The sequence below is a fragment of the Grus americana genome, chromosome 10, assembly GCF_028858705.1.
Source record: "Grus americana isolate bGruAme1 chromosome 10, bGruAme1.mat, whole genome shotgun sequence".
NCBI classification, from domain to species: Eukaryota; Metazoa; Chordata; class Aves; order Gruiformes; family Gruidae; genus Grus; species Grus americana.
The window spans coordinates 17005797-17032187 of record NC_072861.1 but is presented as its reverse complement, the minus strand read 5'-3'; the positions used below and the strand labels follow the sequence as shown (position 1 = coordinate 17032187).

The 26391-nt window shown below is 43.4% G+C and overlaps 1 protein-coding gene across 2 annotated transcripts in view; it reads right to left on the bottom strand.

Moving 5' to 3' along the window:
- SV2B (synaptic vesicle glycoprotein 2B) overlaps positions 1-26391 on the bottom strand; it is a 67815-nt gene that overhangs the window by 24190 nt on the left and 17234 nt on the right. For both annotated transcript variants that reach the window (XM_054837495.1, XM_054837494.1), the window contains exon 2: positions 7496-8410. In XM_054837495.1, coding sequence (XP_054693470.1) covers positions 7496-8012 — 517 coding nt within the window. In that variant the 5' untranslated portion in view covers positions 8013-8410. The remainder of the gene's footprint in view (positions 1-7495; positions 8411-26391) is intronic.

Below are 26391 nucleotides of genomic sequence, written 5' to 3'. Positions count from 1 at the left end.
TGAGCAATATAAAACACAGCAGAGCTGTTAATGTCACCAAGTCACTTAGAGGATGTGGCTTCAATTGGTTATTGTATGTGATAAACCAATGGATGCATTGTCCCCTAGAAATTTAAAAAAAATAAAATCTGTAGTAAAGGAAACCTCAGGGATGATCAGAGACTGTCCACTTGGCCAGTTTCTGATCCTGGTTATAGAAATGTGTGTCTTAGGGCTGAGAAAAAATCAGCAGGACACTTTATTATGATGGAGAGGTCTCTTTTTGGGAAGACTGCGTGTTCTGGCTAATATAATTAAAACTTTTGGGGCAGCTGCTATAAAACACTATGTCAGCTGATGGATCTTGGGACCCAAGGTGCGGAACAACGTCAGGCTTTGCAGATTGCTGTGTGCTGGATTAACATGAAGGTGGCGGGGACCCAGGGAGGAGTGGAAAAGTTGCTCATACAGTCTCCGTGCAGGAGAGACAGTCTTCTGGAGAACACAGTGATGGTGCTACCTCTGAAAGGGATCCAGGTCATATCAAGGAAACTCAATTTTTAAGGAGAATTAGACCAATAAAAGTTATCATTAAATGGTATCTCTTTTGCTGTGCTACTTCTGTCCTCCAAATTTTCTACGGAACATTATAATGGTCTGTACCAGAAACTTGACTTCAAACCTCGGCTTCAAACCACGCAGACCTAGACTGTGTTAGGAGGTGTCAGCTTCCAAATTAACACGTGCAGTGGTTAGGTGAAATGTTAAGGGCAACTCTGAATAAGCCATTATTTGCAGACTATTCCACGAGTAATGGAGTATAATGAATGCCTGTGGGAAAGTCTGCAATAGCCTCCCATAAAATCAGTGGAAAACCAAAGAGCAGAAATTCTAAGAATAAATTTTAGGTTATGACTCATCCAATGCTGAAGTTATAAGGAAAATATGCGACCACTGACTGGATTTATTCCCACTAGAAAAGCAGTAACATATAGGGCATTCTCACACTAAGAAATTTATTAGCCTTTATTGAAGTTGTGTGCTCCATGTTAGACAGGAATTGTGGATGTAAAAGCTGAAGTTCTAAGAACAAGGAAAAGTGGATACAGTATACAGCTATGTATGCACTAAACTGTACTTTTACTGTTTCAATATAATTAAAAGTAGACTCATAAAGGTTTTAGAAAGAAAACAAAAAATTCAAGGTTTACCTAAATCTCCATCACAGGCATGAATTCCTTTCATTGACAGTTAATGGGATTAAAGTTCTTAAAAATGAGACTCATCTGAAAATAATCCCTTTCAAGTCAGGACAAGGACTCACGGAATAAATGGAAAATTTGAGCAGAAAAACCCCAGCTCAGTGGGAAGAATTAGTCCCAGAGTCCTTGGGGCTGTCAGGAAGGTGAGGAGGCTGCCTGGGTCCAGGTGCAGGGTTGTCTCACCTCTGCTAACAGGTCTGCAGGGAGCCAGTAACCACAGGAACGTGGAAGCTCCTACCTGCCTTCAAAGCCCAGGCCACTACTGGTACAGCCCTACAGTAAAAAAAGAAAGCTTTTGAAGAGGGAAAGCATTTGGACAACAGAAAAGGATTAGGACCTTCTATGTAATTGCAAGATAGCAATTCAAACTGTAACAAAAATGAAACACAAACACTCTTAGCAGTGTAGCATCTGTTATACATGGGTGCACTTTATGGACACAAACAAAATTTTGTGAGTCGGGTCTGGACAATTTAAGAGATGGATGAGGCAAGGCACAGATCCGACCGTAAGTAATTTAAAAAGACGAACAAACCAATGATAGTCCTGACTGTCTTACGCTCTGGTGATGGCCAGCGCGTCCCAGAGCAGGAGACAGTCTCGGCAGAGGATGAGCTGAGAGCTGAGTGGCCTTTTTTCCCTTTCTTCCTGAAATTTCTAATCTGCTTTTCCTTGTAGGCTTTTTAGTGCTTTCCCCATGAATCTTCTTGACCTTGTAAATGGAAATCAAATGAAAGGGTAGTCTCGTTGCACTTGCCTTGTTGATTAAGTACAAGCAGAGAGACTTCATCTACAGCTAATGGCTCTGCCACCGAGAAACGGATCGCCCGTGTGAAAAGCGGCTTTTTGTTTTCAAAGACCTGGGGGTGGATATCGGGTGAATCTGGCTGCTGAGATCGAGGGGATTCTGCACATTAAAGCCAAAGGTGGATGCGTGAATCCACGAGCACTTTGACGCAGCACCCGCGAGGCGATGCACACAGAACACTTCAGCAAGCGCTGCCAGCACGGTGTGGGTGGCTGTTTACACTCAGACGGCTTCACAGTCCCCCCACGGGACTTGTCCATCGCTACAATATTCATGAGACCATCTGGTTCCCCCCACCCAACCCCTCTGCTAAAGCAAAGTTTTCAACAGAGGAAGCCAAACAAATCCTTTGCTGTTAAACGAAAACCTGTTCGTGCTGGCTCTCATCAGATGAAATTCCTGCAGTGTTTATAAAAGGGGACGCAGCCATCCCCATATTGAACCTGCACAAGATTCAGGGTGTTCCCAAATCACAAAAGAACCTTTTTTTCCCCTAGCATATACCTACTGCTCACAGTGATGATGCTCCTTGGGCTGCAAGGAGTGTTTTCACCCAAGAGCAAATTTGCAGCCAGGAATTTGTGCCCAATGCTTGGGACATGGACGTGGACGTGGATGTGGACGTGGACATGGACATGGACAGGTCTCACCAGGGTTTAGCTGGCTGCCGTGCTGGGGGTTCATGGCCGTGGAGGTGCAAAAAGAGGCAGCCACGAGCCACGGCAGAGCAAAGGAGACACGACTGGGCTCATCTGCACTTATCCAGGAAAAAAAAAAGTAGAGAAAAGCCACTGAGCTCTGCCGAGGGGATTAGGATTTACTGTCATATCAGGTGAATTCAGGTCAATGAGAAGCTGAGGCCAGATTTTATCTCAGTTGATAATAAAACATCCTCTTCACACAATTAAAAGCAGGGATATTGTTACACATCCTATTTAACCTGACTCACACAGCCAAGCTTGAACTGCTACATAACTGCATAATTACTAATAGGATCTTTTTTTCTTTTGCGACTCTGACACTGTGAGGCTGAGAGTTTATAAGATGTTATCCTCCTTCAAATATTATTATTATTAAATCATGAAAAGAAAAAGGGAGCTGTGTGCCTGAAAGACTGATTTTATTCTCAGCATTGGTGTGGCTGTTCTGCAGTTACGGGCAAAGCCCTTCAAAATTTTCTCGTCTCGGTTTACTAAACTGTGAAATGATGATGATAACGCAACTGCAGCTCTGGGGATCTGGGGAGTCTGATGCTTTAACTGTGCCTTGTGGTTTTAATGTGCAGGATGTGAAAAATTTTAAAACATTACTATGACACTATCTTTTATATTTGCTGTGCATTTACTGCTCTACACTTGCAAATATAATATTTAGTCCTAGGAGAGGTCACTAAAAGCACTTGAAGATATAAATTTACATGATATTTCTCCAAATAAGGATATTGTGTGCCTTTCAGCAAATAAGTAAATACAAATTTTATGACTCTTCATATGATTATCCTTAGCAAGTAAAAAAATTGCTGTTTCTGACAGGATGTGTTACACTGAAAAGGAATATTCTGTTTCAGTAAATTAAAAAATTAATTATTATTATAACTGCTGGTGGTGAAAGCTCAGCAAAGCAGATTTATCAAATGAATACATAAAAAATATGTTGTTACAAGTTACCAAACTTGTTCTTAACAACTAGTGTTAAAAATTGAAGTCAAACTGCTAGAATATATATAGTTGTTGTTTCTTTCTTTTTATGCTTTTTTTTTTTGTAATACCCCCGCAATCATCTTCAAAATAGCATTTCGCATAACAGAAAAACTCCAAATATGTTTTTTGTCCCACTAGGGATATTTAGGGCTAAAATAGCTGTTAATTTGCATCTGATGGTGAGATGTTTATTTTCAGCACAAAATGTAAACGTTTTCTAAGATGTGTCATATTCATTTCGCACATTTCATGAAACACTGTGGGCATGTGTTTATTTGTAATTTTTGCATAATTTGGCCATAATTTGCTTGATATTTTTCCACGCTTGCTTTCCGAGGGAGGAAAAATACGCAATATACACAGTATTTAATGTCCTTTTAGCAGAAGCTGAACTTCACTAAATTGGTCTTTAGGGGGCATCTACTTTAGCTCTTGTATTTGTCCCTTCCTATTTCTGTGAGAGTTTGATTACTTAACTGATTTATTTCCCATTTTTTCCCTTCTGGCCTCTCTTGTTATGGCTGAGACCTTCTTGTGTGTTTAAATATTAGCAGCTGCCTGGAAGCAACCTTAACTCCACCTGGGATAACTTGATTATGTTTCCTTAACAAAGATGTGTTGAGATGAACGGTCGCTTGGGAATAAACACGAGCCTATCCGTAGAGATCTATTGGTACATGGGGATAAGGTAAGGGGCAGTAACTCATGTGTGGATAATAACCCTGCTTCCCTAAAACCTCATGATAATTTGAGGGAAAGCTGTACCTTCTTTAATCAGCCCTCCGTTCATTCTGTGCAGACACACACTTGCCAGATTGTCACTGCACATTAGGCAGAAATTGAGGGGAAGAGCTCTTCGATTGCCACCAAGTCAACCTATAAGTGTCATTGAACCCTGAGTATTAGCAGGATCAATTTGTAATAGCACAACCCATAGACCGTTGAGGGAATGGAAATACTGAGGGAAATTAGTATGTGTTGGAGACTCTGAGCTTTGTTAGGAGGGATCTTTTTTTCTAGTTGCAGGTGGATGGGTGCTGAAGCTAATTCAGGAAAGGTTTTGAGGAAGATTATGTTCTTGTCTCCATCAGTAGCACTTCCCCAGTCTTTCCCTTCAGGAGCTGGTATCTGTCTGTCCTTATCATGCCGTGTACGCACAGGTGCTCAGAAAAGGGATGAAGCCCTCTTGCAGGGGCAGTACTTGGGACACCAGGCTGCGCTGGAGGCGGGTCTGCACCCAAACCTCATGTCCCTGCACTGCTCTGCTGCCTGCCGAACCTCCAACACACTCCGCTTCCTGCTGCTGCTCTTAGGTTGGCAGAAAGCTCTCCTCCTCCTCCTCTCCAGACCCAGAGACTGCACTCTTCCCCTCTTACGCCTTCCAGCAGCCCCGTACCCGCTCCAGCCTCCTCACACCCTCACTTCTAGAAGCCCTGGGGTATTCTTTACTCGTATCAGTGCACCGCTCTGCAATCTAAGGCTTTCTAAGCCACGCTTAATTCGTTTTCACAAAGGATCATCTCACAAACCTCAGATCCGAGACGAAACCTGCAGCAGAGAAATATCTGGCAGACAAGAAAGTATGTTTAACAAACAAGACGGGCCGAATTGGAGACCTGCCTCATGTACAACACCAATCAGTAACAACTGAGTGCTACCATAAATACCCACTTTCCTCTCTGCTTCAGACTAAGATGAATGAACTTTTCTTGGTTTTAGGAAAATTCTTATTTTTCTCTCATCTTTAAGCCACAAAATAGTGTGAATACAAGCTTTGACAGCAGATCCCCCACACAAACAAGCTAAGGACAGAAGAAATTGTTTTGCAAAACCAAGTTCTCAAAAGTTGTCTTTAAAAGTGGGCAGAAAAGGCAGCAAAAAGAGTGCTCTTCCCCTAATTAGCAGTTCCAGATTAGCTTGGTTAATGCGCGGGAGGCTGGAGCTGGGATTGGATATGGACCCAAATGTCTCCTTGCTTATTCAGAGCTTATCAGAACACCCTGAACTTTCAGCCTTGCAAATATTGAGCTGGAAAAAGCAGAACGAGCTCTCTGGGGAGATTTCTTTTTCATTTTTACCTGTGGTTGGGCCAGAAATACTTCAAAGACAGATTTTCTTGTGACATTTGAAGTTTTCTGACTTGGGTGCCTTCCAGAGCTTGAGCTCTATGGAGATAGATATTTATGGGGTCAGAGTTTCAGAAGATCTCAGCTTTCATACAGTCACCAAAATAAAGTACCTGCTTTTCAAAAAAAAGGTCTCATCACTGAAAAGGCACCCAGCCTGGTGTCCCATAAGGAGCTGGTGAATTCGGAAGTCCCTTTGAAATCAAGATTCAATTGTGAGTGATTTGCTTTTAGATATTTGACCTGAGATATTTCGAGCTAGAATTTTTAAGTGGTATGTGAAGCAAAAAGAGTTAGCAAACTCTTTAAGGCACAAACCTAAGTATAAACCTAGCTAATTATAGAAATAAACCTGATCCTCAAGTTCAAAGAAAAAAGAAGAAACAGAAGAGAAAGGTGTCTAGGACCTCGGTACAGCAAGATAAGAGGTCTATGTAAGGATAATTATCTATCGCCTTTGTCACATGAAAATAATACAAATAGATGGAGTCAATTGCTGGGATCTAATCCAAAATTTGCATTTACCTTCCATCAGGCAAGTCTTCTGGGCCAGAATGTATGAACTACAGGCCCTGATGATTCCCCTATAACCTCGGTACATGTCCATCCAGACACTCTATCCCCCTCCTAAAGGAGTTCTTCCAAGAATTACTTTATTTTCCTTCCAGATGCGCTGTACTATTGCACGGCTGGCTCTCACTATGGGCCATGCTGGATGCTTTCCTGGTTCTTGGAGATCTGGGACACTTTGCCGTCCTTGGCTTATAATGTGCAAAGGAAAAAGTTGTTCATCCAAACCTGTCCACTCAGTCTCACTCACAATAACTAAGCCTCTGTATTTTGACCACAGGGAGGTGTCAATGGTGATGCAAAAGGGATGTTGCCAGTAGCCTCAGCCTTTAATCCCCAGGCAGCACATTAACGGCATTCCACAGACCTACGAAGAAACCTCCATCAGCTACTTCTGACCCAGTACGTATTAGCAAACTGTTCTGACCAGGAAGTTGGTGTGCAGAAGGAACTGCCTGCACAGCTATCTGTCAGTTGGGGCTTGGTGCTAAAGAAAAGGGGAACATGGGCAAAATGGAAAACTTTGGAGACCAAGGCAGCATCAGGAGCCACACGGTAACAGCAAAGTGATCCAGAGCAAACAGATCCCTGTCTTTTATATCTATCATATTTGGATGGTACTGCTTTGTGGGCTTCTCATTACAATTTAGTTTCTAAAAGCATTGAAATCTGAGTCACTAGGTCCTCACATAGGAAAAGCCACCTTTAACCTTTAATTTATTTGTCCCCGAACACCCCTATGAATTTTGCCCTGCAGATCTGCTGACTGGGAGTTGCCTTGTTCAGATCCAGCCTGCAGTGACCAATACTGGGGCCACAGCACATTCATAACGTGGGCTTAGATGTGGCACAATTCCGCTGCTGTTGAACAGCTGCCTTCTCAGCACCATGCAAACCCCTTTTGAGTCACATCCACTCAGCCATGACTGTGTATGACATACAAGACAAGAGGAGATTCATCAAAAAATACTGAAATCGGCTGGTCAGTAGAAAAAGATGTTCTATCTACTGCCTACTGCATTAGAAGAGCCATTTGCAAGTGGCACTTACCTAGCATCCCTTTGTTCGAACTGGATAAGCACATATCCTTCTCAGCACTGGGAAGAACAAATCCAACCACAAACACCTCCACCCCATCTGCCATCAGTGCTAATCCTAAAACAAAGAAGAGGGTCCACTGGAAGCGTCCATGGCCACACTCCTCAATGATGTTCTCATACTGGTGTGCAAGTTGCTCCTCGTCCTCCATCCTCTCTGCCATAAGGTCAGCACGGTCTCTGTACTCATCAGCCACAGCAGGAGCTCGCTTCTTCTGCTTTTCTTTAATGTCATCTGGATGCGGGATCCCTTGGTACTCCCCCTCATAGACCTCATCATCTTCATCATGGCCTTCTGTAACATCACTCTGGGCATCTTCTTCATGAGCGGGCTCATCCCCACCGTGATAGTAGCCGTCATTGGGTGCGTACCCTTCATAGTTACCATCCTGGTACCTGTAGTCATCTGAGACTTGGTTTGCCTCTCTGCCTCCTTGGTAGAGGTTTGTGTTTCTATACCCATCATCCATTCTGAATGGAGATTTCTAAATGCTGTAGATCACTGTGTGTAGATACTCTACTATATGTATTGATTTGTTCAATTTCTGGTATTGGTTACTTGAACATATCTTCTCTCTGTTCTTTGGAACCGATGGGATACACAGCTTCCCAGGCTCAGGAGAATTACTATATAATTTAATGTTTCTATAATGTTTTCTAATAATTTTTCTCTTTGACAGAGTCTCACACAAGTTTTGATAATGCTTCACTTTTCAGCTGTCATTTGTGACTTGCTGCCTTCTTCTGTGTTTTGGGTGGGAAGATCTGCTGTCTGGTGAGCAGCAAGGGAACAGCAAATTGCACAGCCAGGGAGCTAGGAGGATTTGACAGGTTTTTCCTGATTCATTGTGGTGGTGAAGGTCATGTCCTGAGAAAGAGGAAACAATAGCTATGAGACAGCAGTAAACTTGCAAGCACATATGCATTGAGTTTAATGCCCAACATTTTGAATACACATGCTTTTCCATTGCAAAAAAAAAAAAAAAAAAAAAAAGGCAACAGAGTGTTTGAGGAATGTTTTTGCATCGTCAAAACCCAAAGCCTCAGAACAAAAGAGAGCATTAAAAATTACCAAATTAAGTGGGAACCTAAAGCAGAATGTAAAGTAATGTGTGGTCCCAATTTCTGTTGTTCCCAGAAGTCCTGCCTCCCACATGTGGCCCTGGTTTCTACAGAAACCAGTTTCTACAGACCAGTACTGGGCTGGGTTGCTGGAACAGAGCTCTCAGGTTGCTAAATATGTTTCTATCCATCTACCCAGAGCACGCTCATCCCTGGTACCTACAACTGGCTAACATCATAATGACACAAAATATGAGCTTGGTTTTCTTTTTCATCCAGATCCCAAACTTAATTTTATTTAACGGCTTCTTTTTTTCCCTAGTGTCTCTCCGTCTGTATGACAGATGTGCAACTAAAATGCAGTGTCTGCCAAGATAAAGTCACCAAAAGTCACACCAGGCTCTGTTCTTCCTATATCTAACCATCAACGGAGAATGTTTTTCACATAGAGCGAAAAACAAAGCTAATATAGAATCACTGCTCTCTGCAGGGAAAACCAAGGGAAGCCAAGTCACATCTAAACACATTCTCATTTTGGACACCTGATTTCCATTATTTTTCAATGGTTTTCAGCCAGCTGGCTCTCCAGTGTTCTCCTGCATTTGTTGCCGCACACAGCTGTAGACAAGGAGTTTGAAAGGAGACTCACGTGGGAAACTGAGTAGAGTCACGCTAGAGGAACCAGCGCAGCGTAGGCATGCGCAAAGTGTGGGCTTCACTTTGAGCTTTGAGGTAAATAAAGTGTAAATGAGCTATGAAATGACACGGGCAGGCACATGTCTGTATATATGTGGGTGTTGTTGCCTACCCAGTCAGCTGACCTATAGAAGTGTACTCAGATGCACACACTGTAAACAACAGTGCTACCTCTGCACTTCCGGATCTTATTTGGCAGACGGTATGGGTTTAAACGACACGCAGCTAAAATGACTTCAGAAGAGAAATTCAGTAGAAGCACTCTCACAAAATCCTCAGAAGGGCATCGCTCCTTCTGCAAATGCCGTCAATTTTTGGCAGCCCAAATGTTCAGGATAAAAGGAAGAGCAGAGGCTTGGCTTCTCCTCTGCATGGAGTCATGGCCATGCTTTGCTGATGCTGTTCATGGGAGCTGCTCCAAGAAGCTTCATAAAAGCTTCCTCTGCATTTCTGTTTATCTACCTATATATTTATGGCATATAATCATGACACAGCCTCTGCAAGTCCTGCCAGAGCATCTTCCTTTCCCCTGACTCCTCTGCCATTTGTCACTGCATTCAATGTCTTTCCTCTTCCCTCTCTTTATGCTGAATCACACAATATATTTTGCATGAAGTTAAAAAGGCAGCAGGGCATTCTTCCAGGGCTGAAAAAGAGCAATCAATAAAGTAAAAAAAAAAAAAAAAAATAAAATCCCAGAGGCATTCTGATCCGGTTAGAATGATCAGGAGACTACAGTGCAGATAGCAGTAAAGAGAAGTATTTGCCTCCGCAATGGAGGTGTTAATGTGCAGGGGAGTTAATATATCTGACAGCCATCAGAGGCACTTAAGTGAGTTTTACAGCTCTTGTTTCAATGCTGGAGTGTCACCACTAATGGTTAAAAAATCCAAGAGTACTTTTGAGTCTCAGAACCTCCCAGTCTTGAACTAACTTTCTTGATTACACAAAGATTTGTATCATGACTGAACATCATGTTCTCCAAGGCAGTAAAAACGTAGTTCCTCAGAGACATATTTTCCTTTGAACAGCAGGGGAAAGAGTCTTTAAAAAAAAAAAAAAAAGAAAAAGAAAAAGAACAATAAGTGCTAAGGAACATTAGGCCTTGCTTTGGAAGTCTTTAAATATCATGTGTTGGCAGGTTATGTTTCAAAGTGACCTCAAACATCAGAGCAGTAAGTGCTGTGACCTCATCATATTGGTCCCTTTCTGGTTGCTACAGAAGTGGTTTGAAAATGAATAATAACACTAATGATCAATAAGAGAAGTGATCAGATTCTGGGTCTCCACAGACCCTACCCCTAGCCTTACACCTACCTTTTCAAAAGGTAAAAGTATGTTCTGGAAGACCCAGCACTGGAAATCTTTTCGTTCTCTATTAAAAAACTGTCAAGACTGGAAGCTGGGCTCTTTTCCTCCCACAATAACAGGAGCAAGGAAGATCATAAACTTAGAGAAGACCTAATGAAGCATCCATGCTCTTTCACTGACACACAAAGATTGTTATTTACCTTATGGGATCATTTACATCTTGGGCAGCATAGGAAATAACGGCATGAGCTGATGAGTCTCATAGACCAGTGACAGCCGCTTGCATCAGGAAGAATGTGTAATTCAGAAAACAGGTCGTGGTCAATAATAGTCACTGGATTCCCATTCCTTGGGATGAATATTTTCTGGGGTCACCCTAGGAGAAGGGGCAGTGCCCAGAGGCAGGTTGTAACTTAGGTCTCTTCAATGCCTTACTTTGATAGTTCACACTACTTGTTTCCGTTTGTTGCCACATATGCACAGGCTGATTCACTCCAGACCTGATTCTTTAACACCCTTTCACTCAAGCTGAGCTACACTTACTCATATTAGCAGCCCCATTTAGCATTTAGATGGGAAATCATGACTTCTCATAAAGATTGCAGGCTTGGATTGCTATAATTACCCTTCACAGTGATGTATGAGAGTTTGAGACAAATACACGCATCACATCGAGCCTGTTACAACCTTGGGCTCTTTTAAACTGACAGCTACCTTTCTTGCTTTTTCTTCCCCTCTAAGTAATTTTTGCACTATAGCTTTTCCTCTGTATTCTGCTTCATATTTACCTTAAACTTATTTCCTCACCAAACAGTCTATCCCATCAGTTATCCTGATGCTACCAAGCATCCTTCACTTTTAGCCTTGTATCTTGCACACTCTAATTCATTTAACAGCAACTCTTTAATACACACTATTCACCTTGCAGTTTTCTTGCACTCCTTAGCTCTTTAGTCAGCTCAGATGCTGCATAATCAGCCAGGAATTCAGTCATTTGAGCTCTGCAACTTAAAATAGTAACCTGAAGTCTTGGATATACTCATAATAGAAATGGTATCTACTCTAGGGAAAGGGACCTTTAAGAAGAGCAGCTTAACACCTGAGTTTGCCCCTGTGAAAGAGCATATAAAGGAGGCACTTGGCATGCTCAGGCGATAAACTGTGGGCTGGAGGGCAGCAGAACTTGGAGGGGATGCAGAGAAGGGTGAGTTGCTTGTACCTGGCACTAAATGAAGAGACTGGGGCTTGATAGAGAGCTGAGCTCTAGCAGACAACAGACTTCATAGCAAACTAGCGAGCAGGGCAGTTATGGAGAGGTGATTTCTTATGAGATATATCGAACCTTGGGACATGATGGAGTTTCTGGAAAAGTAAAGAAAGTAAAGTTGTTACTTTGTGGGAGCCGGAGCTGAAGGGAGCTGTGGGTGCACGTATGTATGCGGTGGGGAGAGAGCCAAGGCTGGGCGCTGACATCCAAATCCTTCTCTTTGCCTCTGCATGCTCAGAAAGGAAAAGCTCTCAAAGTCAACAGCTGAAGGGTGAGGTTATATGAATACTAAGGATAAGGAGCAGTACACGGACACTATAAAAATGCTTTCAAGGGATCTTTAGCATTCACCAGAATAATCCCTGTAAAACAGATGGCAGAGTAGTTTAATATTCTGCCTGAAGGACAACTCCACTAGCAAAACATCCTCACCCTCAGAGCTGCTTTCTGCTGGCAGCAACGGGAAGATGCCCAGATCCTACAGTGACCATAAGGGCACGCTGCAGTCAGAAAGCTGACTAAAGAAATCCTCAGAGGAGATTTTTGTTGGTGAAAGGAGAAAGGAAATAGTGCAGATCGGTTTTTGTGAAATTCCAATCTCAGACTCTTAATGAGGATGCAATAAATGGATCCATTTGTACACACGAAGGACCAGATTTTTGAGATGCTTAACTCACAGCTCCTAGGAGAGCAGTATCCTGGAATTCAGGCAGCCAGCCAGTGATTACAGAAATAGTATTAGACAGGCTGAGTACTGTAGCAAGGTCTGATCACCGTGTTGCAGTGTCCGGGAAAAGCTCTGTGCTGCAGACCGAGCACCCTTGGGTCTGTCCCTTGGCTTCTTGGCATTTTTGCGTCCCTCTCAAACGCCCAGGGGAACAGCACAGCCCTCCTCTGCTGTGAATTGCAGATCGGTCGCTCAAACCCCCTTGCAGCTGTGGCTATATGGCTGGACAGGAACTTGTGCCCCCTAAAGCCTAAAATTGGGGAAAAGAGGTCCCTGTGCTCCCTGCTTCACAGCTGAGGTCCAGGAAAAGTAAATGCTTTGCCCAGAGCCCTTGTCAGGTTTTCACTAAACTCTTGCAGTCTAGCCTTTTTTATTAACCAAAAAAAGTGCTGTTTTCCCTCAGGAGAATTTTGAAACTTTCCAACCAGTATAAACAAAAAAAGTAAACCTAAAAAATTAGTCTGCAACCCCATAATTCACAAGAATAATACTTTCAGATCAGTTCCATGAAAAATGTTTCATCTTATACTGTAAAAGGTTGCCCTTTCCATTGGCACAAAAAACGCAGGTGCATGGAGAGTTTTTTCAAACTGAAAAACAAACATTTAATTTAAGAAATACCAGTGTGTCAGCTGCTTGATCCACTTTTTATTAGAAACAGTTGTTGAAACTGATTTTTTTTTCCCCCTGAAAAATTCAGGTTTTGAAAAACTGGCATTTTCTTGTCAACAAAAATTACATCAGAAACTCTCTAATTTACTCTCATGGACATAATATGATAATATTCTCTCAGATGTATCTTTAAGAAGGCAATATAAAGAAATATAATATTGGAAAAGTAATCCTTCAGGTTATATGCGTATGACTAGAAGTATCTGACCTCTGTGCTGTGAGGCAGAAAAGGGCTTTTCTTCCACAGGGCTCTGATTATTCTTTTTTTTGCTAACATTAACATTGCTGCTGCAGCCACGCAATTCAACATCCAGAAGAAAGCTGAGCAGTATCATCGTTTTCCTGGACAGATGGCAAGGCTGGGTTCTTGGCAAAGATCCTGCAGAGGGAAAAGCGGCAAGATCTGGAGAGAATGTATATGTGAAGTTAGGAAAAGGAAACGAGGTGGCTTCTAATGCAGAGAGGTAAAAACCAAATGACATCAGAAGTCAAGGAGCAAGGATGTGGATTAATGGTCAAAACTGTGCTCAGAATAAAGGGGGGGATGGCCGGGGGAGGATGGAAGCCCTGACACATTATTGATCCACAAACTGTGGAAAAAAAATGACACCTACTGCTTAGTAATAACAGCAGCTCTCGCCTTCATAGCTAAGGATTATAAACCCATCTCAGGCCATCTCTGTTCAAGCTCAGCCCTAATCCTTACTAATTCTTGCTTGACTTTTTGCAGCTCTATGTCACTGTCAAAATAATAAACAGACATGGAGAAAAGTCTCAGAGCACAGGACTATGAAACACTTGCGGAAGAAGTTGGCTGTGGGGAATGTCACTCAGGAAAAAATAAAAATTATTGACTTCTATTTAAGGGGATGATTGTATCAAAATAGGTCACATCTCTTGCAGGTCTTAGCAGTCACTTTCCTTACCTTGCCTTTCCATCAAATACCCTAATCAGATGATGGTGATGAGAAATGAGTCCCTGGGGAATTTCCAGTAGGATGCTCTCAAATCTGAACACTGGCAAGTGAATCAGCGAGATTTAATCAGCTGATGACCTGGTCTCTTTTCTGGAAATACAGATCAGCACTTGGGATGCAAGTTTATCTATGATTGTAGACAGGTAAGGGAGCACTATGTACTCCACTAGGAAAAAAAAATTCCTTCTGTTTCCTCCCATTCCCTCTCCAGTCTCACATGACTGAAAGTAAAATTTGTCCTTGCAATTAATATGCAAAAGGAATCGTGGCTATCAGGCATTCTTGAGAGGGGACCATATTGCTGCCCCAGGTTGGAAACCCCTTGAATCTGGAAAAATGTCAGCTCCAGATGTAACTTCTTATGTCTTTTCTGTTCTTGTTCAGAAAAATCGAGGTGGGTATGTGAGTTTTCTAATTTTCTTAATCAGTGACCTGGTAGCTGGAAGCAAAAAGGAGCTACTTTGCCACCAAAGACACCACAATTAACGTGTGTGGGCATGCCAAATATGGTTTTCAGGTGCAAAGTTATGTGTTAATGGCTACAACAATCAGCTGTGGCTGCAAATACTTACAGGAGGCTAACTAGGTCTGGAGAACAAGAGATTTAAAAAATCAAAGTTTGTAACAGGGCCTACCTTTAAAAAGAATTTGCTTTGAACTCTGGATGAAGAGGTGTCTTTTGTTCTGGCTTCAGAGAAGAGCGCTGCATTAAGTGAAAACTAAGGATAAAATCAAGTTTCTCTTGAGACTTTTTTTATTATTAAGAAATTATTTGATAGATGTGTAACACAGGTTCAAAAACTCTCCATGGAGCTTAAGCAAGCTGTCTGTGCCACAGATTCTGTATTAGTAGCCGTGAGTGAAAAGAAGAGCAAGATATTTGAAAGTCATTGACTTGAAATCATCTGGTTCAAAGCACTGGCTTTCAGCAGTACAGATGGCACCAATGATTGCTCCCCTGCAGCACAGGTAGGACATGTAGGGTAAAAGGGTAAAAGTCCTGTGCTCGGTGTAAAAATCATTGGTTTGGTCTAAGATGTAGCTGGGATCTCTAGGAGAGGACTCGTTTATTCACTTTGCCCACGCTGTGGATTGGAAGATCGGTGCCAATGCAGCCCTGGTAGATTGAGAAATGCAGGGAAAACAGAGCTGAAGCAATTTAGTGTGCTGCCAGCAGATCAGATTAATTATTTAACAGAGAAAGCATTTTAGTTCAAAATTCTCTGCTACAGAGTCTATTGAACTTAAGTTGTCTTACAGTTTCTAGATAATCTGTATTGATCTGTGGTGGTTTTTACACAGCATGCACCTACACAGAAAAGTGTATGTTTTGTTCCACCACGACAAAATACCTACTGAGTAACGTGGTCCTGGAGTCCTGCATTACTTTGCTACAGCAACACATTTTCTGGGAAGAAAAGCTATAATGTTTGAAGACGAGGCATTTACAATAGCTCATGAATTTGGGGGCAGAGATGCATGTGGTATGAACACAAATGTTTCAATTGTGTTTGATGGAACTATCCTGATTTATCTTAAGTAAGAATCTGGCTGTACTGCTCTAATGCCATTACACTGTTTCATACTAACCCGTCCCGATCTCACTGGGGGAGATCTTTAGTTTCCAGCACATTGGGCACTAAAATGCCATTGCCTTATGTGGTGGTGACTTTCACAGCAAAGTGGCTGTGGGCTGAACTTCACTTGTAATCCACCATGTTATGTTATGAACTAAGGGACAGAAAGTCTCCCAGATTGTTAAGGGGAGATTACATCTCAAAGCTTGATATTCTGGTGCAGATGCTTTAAAGGTCATATCTAAGACAGCATGTGCTGCAGCAAGCTGGCACAGTGAATGTGTAGCAGATGAAACAAAGAACAAGCATCAGTCAAGTAGAATAAACAGCTTTTCTGAAGTTAAGGACACAGACTAGCAAGTTGGGTGTCCGTGAGATATAGAGAGGAATGTTTAACAGTAGGAGTTGGAAAGCAATGGCTTAGCAGCACAAAGCTATATAAGGAGGGACAGACTACACATTAGGATTCCAGAGAAAGGCCATAAAAGGTCAATTTGACAAGCTGAATATGGATAATGAGTTGAGACAGATGGTATAAGAGTATGGTAGCTAATAAATAATGAACACTTGCTTCAAGGAGCAAAAGCAGGGAGAAATCACAGCCAAGAGCTTAGTCAGAAGGGAGGTGGTGAAGGGGAAAAGAACAAAACCATGGAGGATGGGGGAGAATCACAGCAGGAGGACTAGTGGGAGAGGAGTGTCTGGTTGCAAGTGACAGTTTTGTGGGGATGATAATTTACCCAGAGAAAACTTAGAAATGCATATGTCTGAACTGGAATTTGGCCATCTTATTGAGATTAACAATCTTTTAGCTGAGAAAATATTGATGGTTTCTAAACCTTTCCTAGATATCTACTACCTCTTCTCTCCCATTGTTGTAGTACCTAAGCAGCTTACAGTGCTCACAGCTCCCCTGCAAGGCAGAGAAAAGTTGTTAGGTTTATTTTGCACATCATGACCCGAGGCAGAGAGAGTAAAGCTTCATCTGGACGTTGAAACAGAAATGCTGTGCGCTGTGTCCTGTGCTCCCGGGGCCCCCGTAGACCAGAAGCTAAGGCCTCCTTCCAGCCTTCACACCCAGCTTTCTTTGGCATGCTGACCAAGAAAAAGGTGAGCATTGCTGCTCCACAAACCTTTTCCTAACATAGAGCTGAGGCACAAACCCTGATCTGGGTACCGAAAAATACTCCCAGATGTCCCAATGTAGATGTAAATCAAAAAGCTTTTGCAAGACCAGCTGGGGAAGCCATATCAGTGCCAAATATCCATCCCATGTTTCTGTTATCTTGTTGTCTTGTTAAATATCAGAGAGAGCTAGAGTCTCCAAGGCTTTACTGCTTATTAATAAATCAACTTCTCTATCAGCATTGCACCTGACAGCATAAACCAATAGGTAATACAGTGTTAATTCAGAAACAATGGTGCCCTTTAATGAGTTTGAGCATCTCTATGTGTGTTTGCCCTTGGACAGCTTATTAGGTCTAACCTTAGTGGGCTTGGAAGCCTTGACAAGCTCCCAGAGATGAGTGTAAGCAATAACCTTGGAAATAAACTGCCTGCAATTCAGCAAATTCTGCCTGTGTCAGACAGCAAACATGCCTGACTAACTATGAACTGCTTAGCTTATTGGCAAAGATGTGCCTCTAGCTACAAAGGGTACTTTTATTTCATCACACTTGCAATCTGTGTTATTAAATAACGAGCCACTTAATTAACTAATTCATTAATACATGGCTGTGATGAATAGATTTGCTCCAGTGACAGAGTCATGAAAGCAGACGCAACCCTGAGTGACTTCTAAATGCTGCGTTCTTTCAGAAGGGATTTTGTTTGAGCAAGTATTTTGATTAAATACCTCATTCTTTCTCCTGCTTCTAGCTAACAGAGCGGCACTGAGGTCTGCTGTGTCTGTGCCCCCCTACCCAGCACTCCCTGCTCTTGTCCTTCCTTCCCTTCTGCCTGGCTGAAACCCAAAGCTCCCCTCTGCTTTGGCTCCATGCAGTCAACGTGTCCTCAAGGTGTGGTGCCACAAAATCACTCTTTGCCCAGAGTTCCCACACTGCTGTGGCCAGGATGCAGTGTCTCCTCATCTCTTATTTCAAATGGGAAATGACTGCAGCGTTTCAGGTACTGAAAAGCATCGTCAGTTATTGTCCGTGATCACCTTCCCATTGCTGGAGGACCAACAAACCTCCCCACGAACTGGAGACGGACAAATCATTCAATGCATCTCACAGCAGCCCTTGCAGGGTTGTTGCCTCCTGTTTTCCACCATGGTATTGGAGTGTGTTGAGAAAGGGCTCTAGCAAAGACATTTCCACAGGCTGAGAGATCTCCCTGCAGGGAACCGTTCCTGCTATCAGGAACAGCTCTTTTCCAGCCTAGGATGCTCAGGCATCGGTCTCTAGAGGCAGTTGCTTGCCAGCTCCAGTGAAGTGTACCAAGGCACCGGCCATGCCAGAATTCACCCTCATTCCAAGAAATCCCCTGTGCTGCAGCCTGTCACAGTTGCAGCCGACCTTATGCTTCCATCATGCTCTTTAATAAATTTGATACTTATGCTTCCCTTTGGGGCTGCTGAACGATCGTGTCTGAGGAGCACAGTTATTGAGATGCTAAGATTGACATCAAATAAGAGCAGTGGTTCTCAAACTAAATTCAGCCTCTTTTTTTTTTGTGTAAGCCCTCCAATACAATTGTTTTGTGGCCACAAGAGTTTTCAAAATTGCAAATGCACTATTCATTATGCACCTTGCCTGTGGAGTAATAGAAGTGCAAGCAGCAGCAGATTTAAAGAGATGTTCACTCTGAGACTCCTTTCAAGGGAGAATTCTGGAGCAATTGCTTTTGCTCCATCCATTTTCATAGCATTTTGATTAGTTTGACCATTTCTCGGTTATGAAACACTACTGAGGAGACCTGAACTTTGTAGCATCCAGGATCATTCAACAGATTTCATTATCTGGTTATCAAATTCATGATGTGCATCGTGTATATCACTGCAGCACAAACAAAACATACTCACAAAGTGATGTTGTCTTTTTATAAGAAAGCAATTTGCAAAGCCTGCCTTAGGTGGGAGACTGCATCTTGAATATCATAGATTCCCAGATTTTTGAAGAACCTGCTTTTGAAACAAGCATCTTGCAGAAAATTACAAAAATAGATTTTTTTTTTTCATTGACTAGATGCACGAACTAGAATTGCCATAGGGACTGGAATATGTTGGCACTGACTTAAGACCTCACATATAGCAACACTACATTTATAATCATATTTTATACCCATATGGAGGCTTTCAAGTCAAAAGAGCCCCCCCGCACTTTTTTGTGTGCTATACAGCAGAAGAGGAGTACAGCTAATTTGAGCACACGTAGTGGGCCCCCAAACGTTATGGAAAGGTGGATTGCTTGGCAGTGTTTTTTCCCAAGCATCCCATATTCTTTTCTTGTTCCCGCAGGAGAGGAGGACAGGAGGAAACCACTGAAACAAGGAGCAGATACTGCAGGAGCCAAAGAGCGAGGGAAAGCAACAGCAGAGCACGAGCTATAGCAAAGGAGGTAGGACAAAGGGAGTGGGAGGGTGAAGGTCAGAAAGGAAGGGAGAGGAGACAGCATAACAGTAGCTGGAGTACCCAGTCTTGGAAACTAATGTTGCCTTGAGCCAGTAAAAGGGAAGAAAAAAAGCAATTAGGCATACCGCTTCATAGTGGTTATAAGGCTGTGCATTTGCCTCCCAAACAGCCTAATAAATTCCTGTGTTCGGGTTGGACGTTAATGATGAAAAAGCTTCATCTCCCAAAATTAATAGCTACAATACATCATCAGGCTATAGCACCATAGCTCATGTGTACGCAGAGAGAAAATCCTCAAAATCACCTGTCGAGGCAGAAGAAGGATTTAGCTATTATTTATTGCTTAGTGTGACTCATGCTTGTGGGTAGGGGTGCGCCAGTACAGATGGGAGTTAAAGTCAAATTGCCGTCACTGTAATTTATGTCAGGAGAGTTGAATTCAGGCTACTTCTGCTTATGTTTTACCTGTAATTCTTCTGCAAAATATGAAAAGGGTAAGAAAACAGTTTGAAAAACACATGCCTGTGCAGCCATTTGTCAGGACTCAGACAGGTTTGGTTAGAGGAAAGATGGCTTGATGACTTGAACAGCATCAAGAACTCTGTACAGTTTTGTGTAATGCCACAAATGGCTCAATTAACCTTAGAGAAGACATTTAGTTCCTCTTAGGCTTAGTTCCTTGTCTGGAAAATAGCTATAATAACTTTCTTTCTCTACCTGTCAGAGATTGTGTAGGAAAATACATGCATAACTGAAAAGTGAATCTCGTAACCACCAATGGAGAGCTCAAAAGTTCAACTTCCTGGACTTCAGATTGTCCTTCCCGAAACCACTGTGATCTTGAAATTATCCTTGCAAGGAGAGTATCTCCTGTGAATGACCTCCAATGTGCTGTTTCTAACCAGAATCAATAGTACTTCCAGCCTGTTTCGTAGCTGTTCTTCCGTTCTTCTTATTTCAACTCTACCCAAAGAGCACATGCTAAACACACTAGTGATCATCAGATTCCTTAAAAATGGAAAGGCAATGGAGAGAGAACCTGAAATTCTGGAGTCTCCACGCAAAGGAGCCTCTCTGGCAGATGGGAAAGACAGGGAACCTGTGACCTGGGGACTGGTCCTCATTGTCCCTAGTCTGAATGTGTTCCTTCATGCAGATGCTGAAATGAAGGGGGAATTCCTCTACACCCCTCCCAAACCCCAGATCAAGGGGCTGTACAGCAGGAATTCCAGCTGCAATCTCCCTGGAAGTGACTTTAATGGAGAAATATGGCTTTTAGCAAGATTTAAGCATTGAGGAACTCAGCATCTTCCTCTCTGCTGGGAGTCAGGGACATAGTGTATCCCACCACTGCTGTCACCATGTGCCCTGGTGCATGTCACCAACAGAGAGGACTCAAGGCTGTGCCTCTCCAGTGGCTGTCTGCTCCCACACAGCTGGCTGGCCTCCACTTCTTCTTAGCCTGCTTGCAAAAACGTTATTTGGCACCGGGACACCTTCTCCCCTTCGCGCCTCTCTAAACCTCAGCTAGAGCATGGTTCTTCTTGTCAGCAGGCGTATTGTGGTGGGCAGGTGTGTTTGGCCCCTTCTGAGGATTTCATCTGTCAGCATGTCATTATCCAGCTTCCAGTCTGCAGCCTGACGCACTGGATCAAACCTCAGCAGGATCCTCAGGGCCATTCTGACTGCCCATCCTTTTGACTGTCATTTTGATAGTCTTGGGATGTAGGAGAGCTGGCCATGCTCTGACTGCTGCAGAGCCAGGCACAACAGATCTTAAAGAGCATGGAAAGCATGCTAGGGACTGCTTGCCAGGATGTGGGCTTCGGGCGCACCTATTGCCAACCCTCCCGGCAGCAGCGTCCCTCCACCCAGCTTCTGATGAGCAGATGAGTGGGATCAGAGAGCGCAGGCTTTCCTCTAGCTCCTGCCTTCCCCAGTACTCACAGGGGAACTCCTGAATTTGGCAGAGTGTGCAGCCCAGTGCAGCCTGAAATGTGTTGATCACACTTACTCCTACTATTGATACTATCCATCCCCACCTAGCTTTAGAGATCACGTCCTGTACCACCGCATAGAGCTCTATTTTCATTCCTCCCTTCAATCCCAAGTCAGTTGGCAACACTTCTGCAAGACGCCTTCTTGGGACTGGGTGAAGTCACCCGCTGGCAGATGGCACTGGCGGCCAAGTGGCTGCCAGATCAACACGCACCCAAGCCCCATGTCAGATGGAAGGGAAAATGTGACAAGGCAGCAGGCTTGTCTCCATGTAGTATCTTACTCACCCCTTGTGTGGACTCTGTTTCCAAGCATGCTCTGGGACATGAAAACTATTTCTTGCAATAGGGAACAAAAGGGAAAAAAAAAATCACTCTCCTTGTCCTAAAAATGTAAAAGAGATGAACTTACTTGAGTCTCATAACAGGAGACAAAGGGACATTCAGGGAATTTGAAAGGCAAGAGAGTGAAATCCTGCACAAGGAAATCCTTACCTACACACTAACCTGTGGTGCTCTTGGGAATAACAGGCAAGGCCTTGCCAGCATTGAAAGCGGGGACTGGATGTATTTAAGGGAAAGGAGAACACAAGTTTCATTTGAGTATCTATAGCCTTTTTTTCTACTGGGAGAAATAAGTTGTCCTTCTTCAAGACATCAGTTGAACATCAAGAGGACTTCACTCTGCTGTAGGTTATTCTGTAACTGTTCACCAAAGAGTTTCTTGGATGTATTTGCTGGTGCCACTGTCAGAGAGGGGATCCTAGGCTAGAGGGTTCCCTGGGTGGTCAATCCTGGCCAGCAGTAACAGAAAGGCTGTAAAATTGCTTTCCCTTGACCAGCTACATTGGGACTACTGACACAGAAATGACACCAGAAGATAGTGCTATCACAGCAAGTGGCTTCTGCTCCTGAGGGGGGAGAGAGAAGTACAGTCTATCACACTCTGAGTAAACCTAAGATAAAATAAATTCAAGACTTTTGCTAGAAGCAGGAAACCTGGATGATATACGGGAGGAGGCGGGCAAGAAATGGAGTGTGAGAGCAGGTGTCCTCCAGATGACAAGCCTGGGGGGATTAGCTGGCAAATTTCAAGGGGATAGCAAATACTTCAAGGCAGATGATGCTAGTGCCTCTTCAGGGGAAACAGAGACAATATCCCAGGTGAAGAAAGTGGCAAGAAGGAGATGATGATCAAAAGTTATTTATCAAAGTGTAACATCAGACTTACTTGACGGGGAGCCAGGGAATGGCCTGCAGACGGTGGGTGGATATCAAGCCTTCCATCTAACCCAGACTGGCTAGGGAAAAAGGCTGCTTTCTGACGGTGCTTTAGTGATGAAGGCAAAATCTGCTGGTGGTTGCAAAATCTTTCTGGTTACCCAGGAATAAGCAGCCAGAGCACTGAAGCCCACAGTGCCAAGCCTGTAGTAACAGATCCCATCACTGCAAGCTTAAGCAGAAGGAGCAAGAGCTGACCGCTTCCCCTCTTGCCTGAGATCCCTGGAGGGAAGTGGTTGTAGGAAGAGGAATGTGGACCTATGACTAACATATCTATTTTGGACATTTTATATAGGAAGTTCTTTCTCTGCAACAGAATTTTTTGTTGTGTGACTGCTGTCTTTGCCTCTATTTCCCATTTTGGAAATGGAATTGAGTGCTTTCTACCTCCCAAATATGCTGTGAGATGCTTGGGAACAGAGGCAGACAATGTATCTCAGCTTGGGAAAATGGTATGCTTGTGCTGTAGAAGAGGCTGGTTTTCAGGGCTGTAAAGTTGGTGCTTTGCCTGAACACTGAAGTCACTTGTTAGATTTCTTCTGCAAAGCGCAGATATGAGGAATCCAGGTAATGAATATGGAATGAGGACAGCGCTGAGTCTCTGCAGTTCCTGCGTGCATGAGAACCACAAATGGATCTAGTGATGGGCACAGAGCTGTGAGCAAAAGGCATTGACGTGTCTGCTGTGTTTTAAGCTCAGTGCTGGAAGAGGGCCAAGTGCCGCCTGCCTCTATTCAACAGTAAATGGGTTTGCTGCTGTGACTGGGATGGGATGTGTTTTAAAACTGGTCTGTGGTAGGATTTTTTATTTCCAAATAAAACACATTTCTCGCTTTCCTGTGGAGAAGCGGAGGGTCAGACATGCCTTGGATAGTGGAGGCTTCCATAGCTACCTTTAAGCCACGAGTGGGGCTGGGTCCTGCCCAGACCTCCACGCTTTGCAGTGCTGGTGCCCAGACTTTCCTCTGGGGCTGGTCCGTGGCCCTTAGCAGGAGCACTTATGGCCACATGCCACAGCTGCCCCAACACGACACATGGATATTCACGGCTCCCTGCTTTCTATTGCCATGCACTGCTGTGCAAGTCTGTTCACCGCCACGTAGGATCCGGATACAATAACTTTTCTGCAGGGCTAGAAAGCAAAAACAGGCCAGCCCATGCTACACCTCCAAACTAACCCAAGCCAGATACAACATCCTCCAGGGGAGGCATTTGGCCCATCATAGCTTTTCTGGGTTTTAGTAAAGCCATACCTCTTGTAAAAGTTGGTGGCTAAAAGCAGTGTCTACCCTCTAGAGTTTGATGCAGGGTTGAGAAGATTGCAGATATTTCCTGTTTGCAAGCAACATACCTTGAAATTTTACTGTGAGATGCGCAGGATTTTCTCTGGGAAATACTCCACCCGACCTCTTAGAAATTAGTCTCCTCACTTGTTGGAAACTGAGAAAATGTTTCTCTCTGAGGGTCCCCAACCTGCTGCTATGTGTCTGACTGCTACAAAGTCTGGGGGAACTCCCCTGTGGGTGGCTAGCACATGGGTGGCTAGCACAAGTGTACACTGGATTGCAAAACATTGCAGGGCTTCATGAACCCAAATTCATCCCTGATATTTGCCTGCTATAACCCTGAGGGTGCCTCAGTGCTGTTCCTCCAGTTCAACAGCCACTTCTGCCCAGCTTATTCGAGGTACCCACAGCTCCCTGAGAGCCAGTTCGAGGTCATGCAGCCCCCAGCACAGGCAAGGAAATTTTGCTGGCTTTTCTTTCTGCTTCTCCCATCTCCTGTGCTTTGCAGAAGGAAAGCACTGCCCGAAGGTCTCTGGAGCAAGGGGTTCCCCTGCAGCATGACATCATGCAGAGAGCTCCCTTGGCTCATGGACAGCGCTGATTTCTTCTGGTAGAGTAACCTTGGCTGCCAAGTGAAGACAAAACTGCTGATCCTTCTGTACAGCACCCTCAGCACCTGCCCCCAGCCACAGATTAGACCCTTCTCAGAGCTGTTTTAACGCTAACCTGACAAATCCCCTGCTGCGCTGCTACAGATGGTCGAGGCAACGCTGACTTTCTCTGCTGGAAGGTGGCAAAGCTTTCCTGCCCTTCCTGGCTCCTTTCTAACTCAGTCATTCTGTATGATTTATTATTTTATATATTCAATATACTTTGTAGGAACTTACTAGCCACATCAGCTCATGCTGCTGGTCTATTCATCCCTGAGTTCTGGGAAGCTGATGAGCAGTATCTAATACTTCAAAAGATGCTAAAAATCATCCATGCTTTACTTGCTGTACGAGACTGTGTGAAGAGAGAGGGAGAATCTAAACCAGCCCCCTGAGCTGATTGACTCTGAGAAGGGTAAGATCAGAGGATATTTAATTAGGTTCCTAATTACAGCAGTTATTAGCTGTCATAAAATCACCTGGGTTTGGATCCCAGAGCAATGGGAACTGCAGATTTCACAGATATGCATTGCATAGATAAACATGATTATTCCTTTGGCTTCATCCCAACTGGAAGAATAGCAAGCGGCACTATGAACGACTGAAGATTTAACTCTGATGTGTCATTTGTTCTTTCCACAATAAAAGCAATGTAAAGAAATCACATAGGCACAGTTGGGTTCAAATACCAGCCAAGACCCACCGTATTTCAATCCTAAAGTTAATTCAAAATAATAAAAATAGAGCACCGTTGGAAAGCCCACATATTAGTTAAAGAAATACAACCATATCCTTATTTTCTGCATTCCTTCTAAAAATACAGCTCTGCTGAAAAGAACAGACATTGATTCTTCCACATGATTCTGACTAAGAGAGCCCAGCAAATGTAGACTCTGCTAGAAACCAGTGGAATAACCTTGAATATTAAAAAATGAGACTGAAGTGTTTTCTGCTCCTTGCTTGTCTGTTTCATTCAGGCAGGGAGAAAGGATCAAAAATAGTCCAGTTTTCTATGAAAAACCAGATGCTGATAAACTTTTTCTTCATATCAGCCAAGATCTTTATTCAAAATTTGGCAGGTTTTCCCCAAGGATTCAGAATTCTGCAGTGGGTTCAGTCCATTTCAGTGAAAAAGGACAAAAGGAAACATTTGCTTCTAAAACATTTCTAATTTGTCCAGCATAGATCATTTTTCTTTTGAGAAGAAAATGTTTGGATGAACATTCTTTGACCAGAGGGAAGGAGCATGTTCTCCAAAAAGACGTGGGGAGCTTCTCTTTTACGTCGACCCATTGGCTTCATTGCATAGTGGAAATGGAGTGTCCTTACTGTCCAGCCGGACCCAGCTGTGCTGAGAGCAGTGGAAAGGAAAATGAAGGAAAAAAATACTCCTAATCTAATGTGAATGCAAGAACAAGGAGAGCATGATCTGGCCAGAAAGACATTTCAGTTGGGAACAGAAAGAATATTTCTAAGCAATGAATGAGTCAAAAAACCCCTTAGTCTGTCTACTTCTCAGAGCCAGCTACGTTTGCACGGGAAGTATGCAGGGGAGTGAGCTGGAGTGCTGCGCTCCTGCTGATCCATTCCCGGTCACACCAAACGAGAGATCAGCTTGGCCAGGTGCTGGGGCATTTGCAGCAGATGTGAAAGCCTGAAATTCAAACTGAGGCTGAAGTTTAGCCAAAGCTTCCCGACAGCAATATTTCTGGGGCTGAAGGACAGGATCTCAAGGGGAAACACAGAAACCTCATCACCAGGGTTGCTGAAAA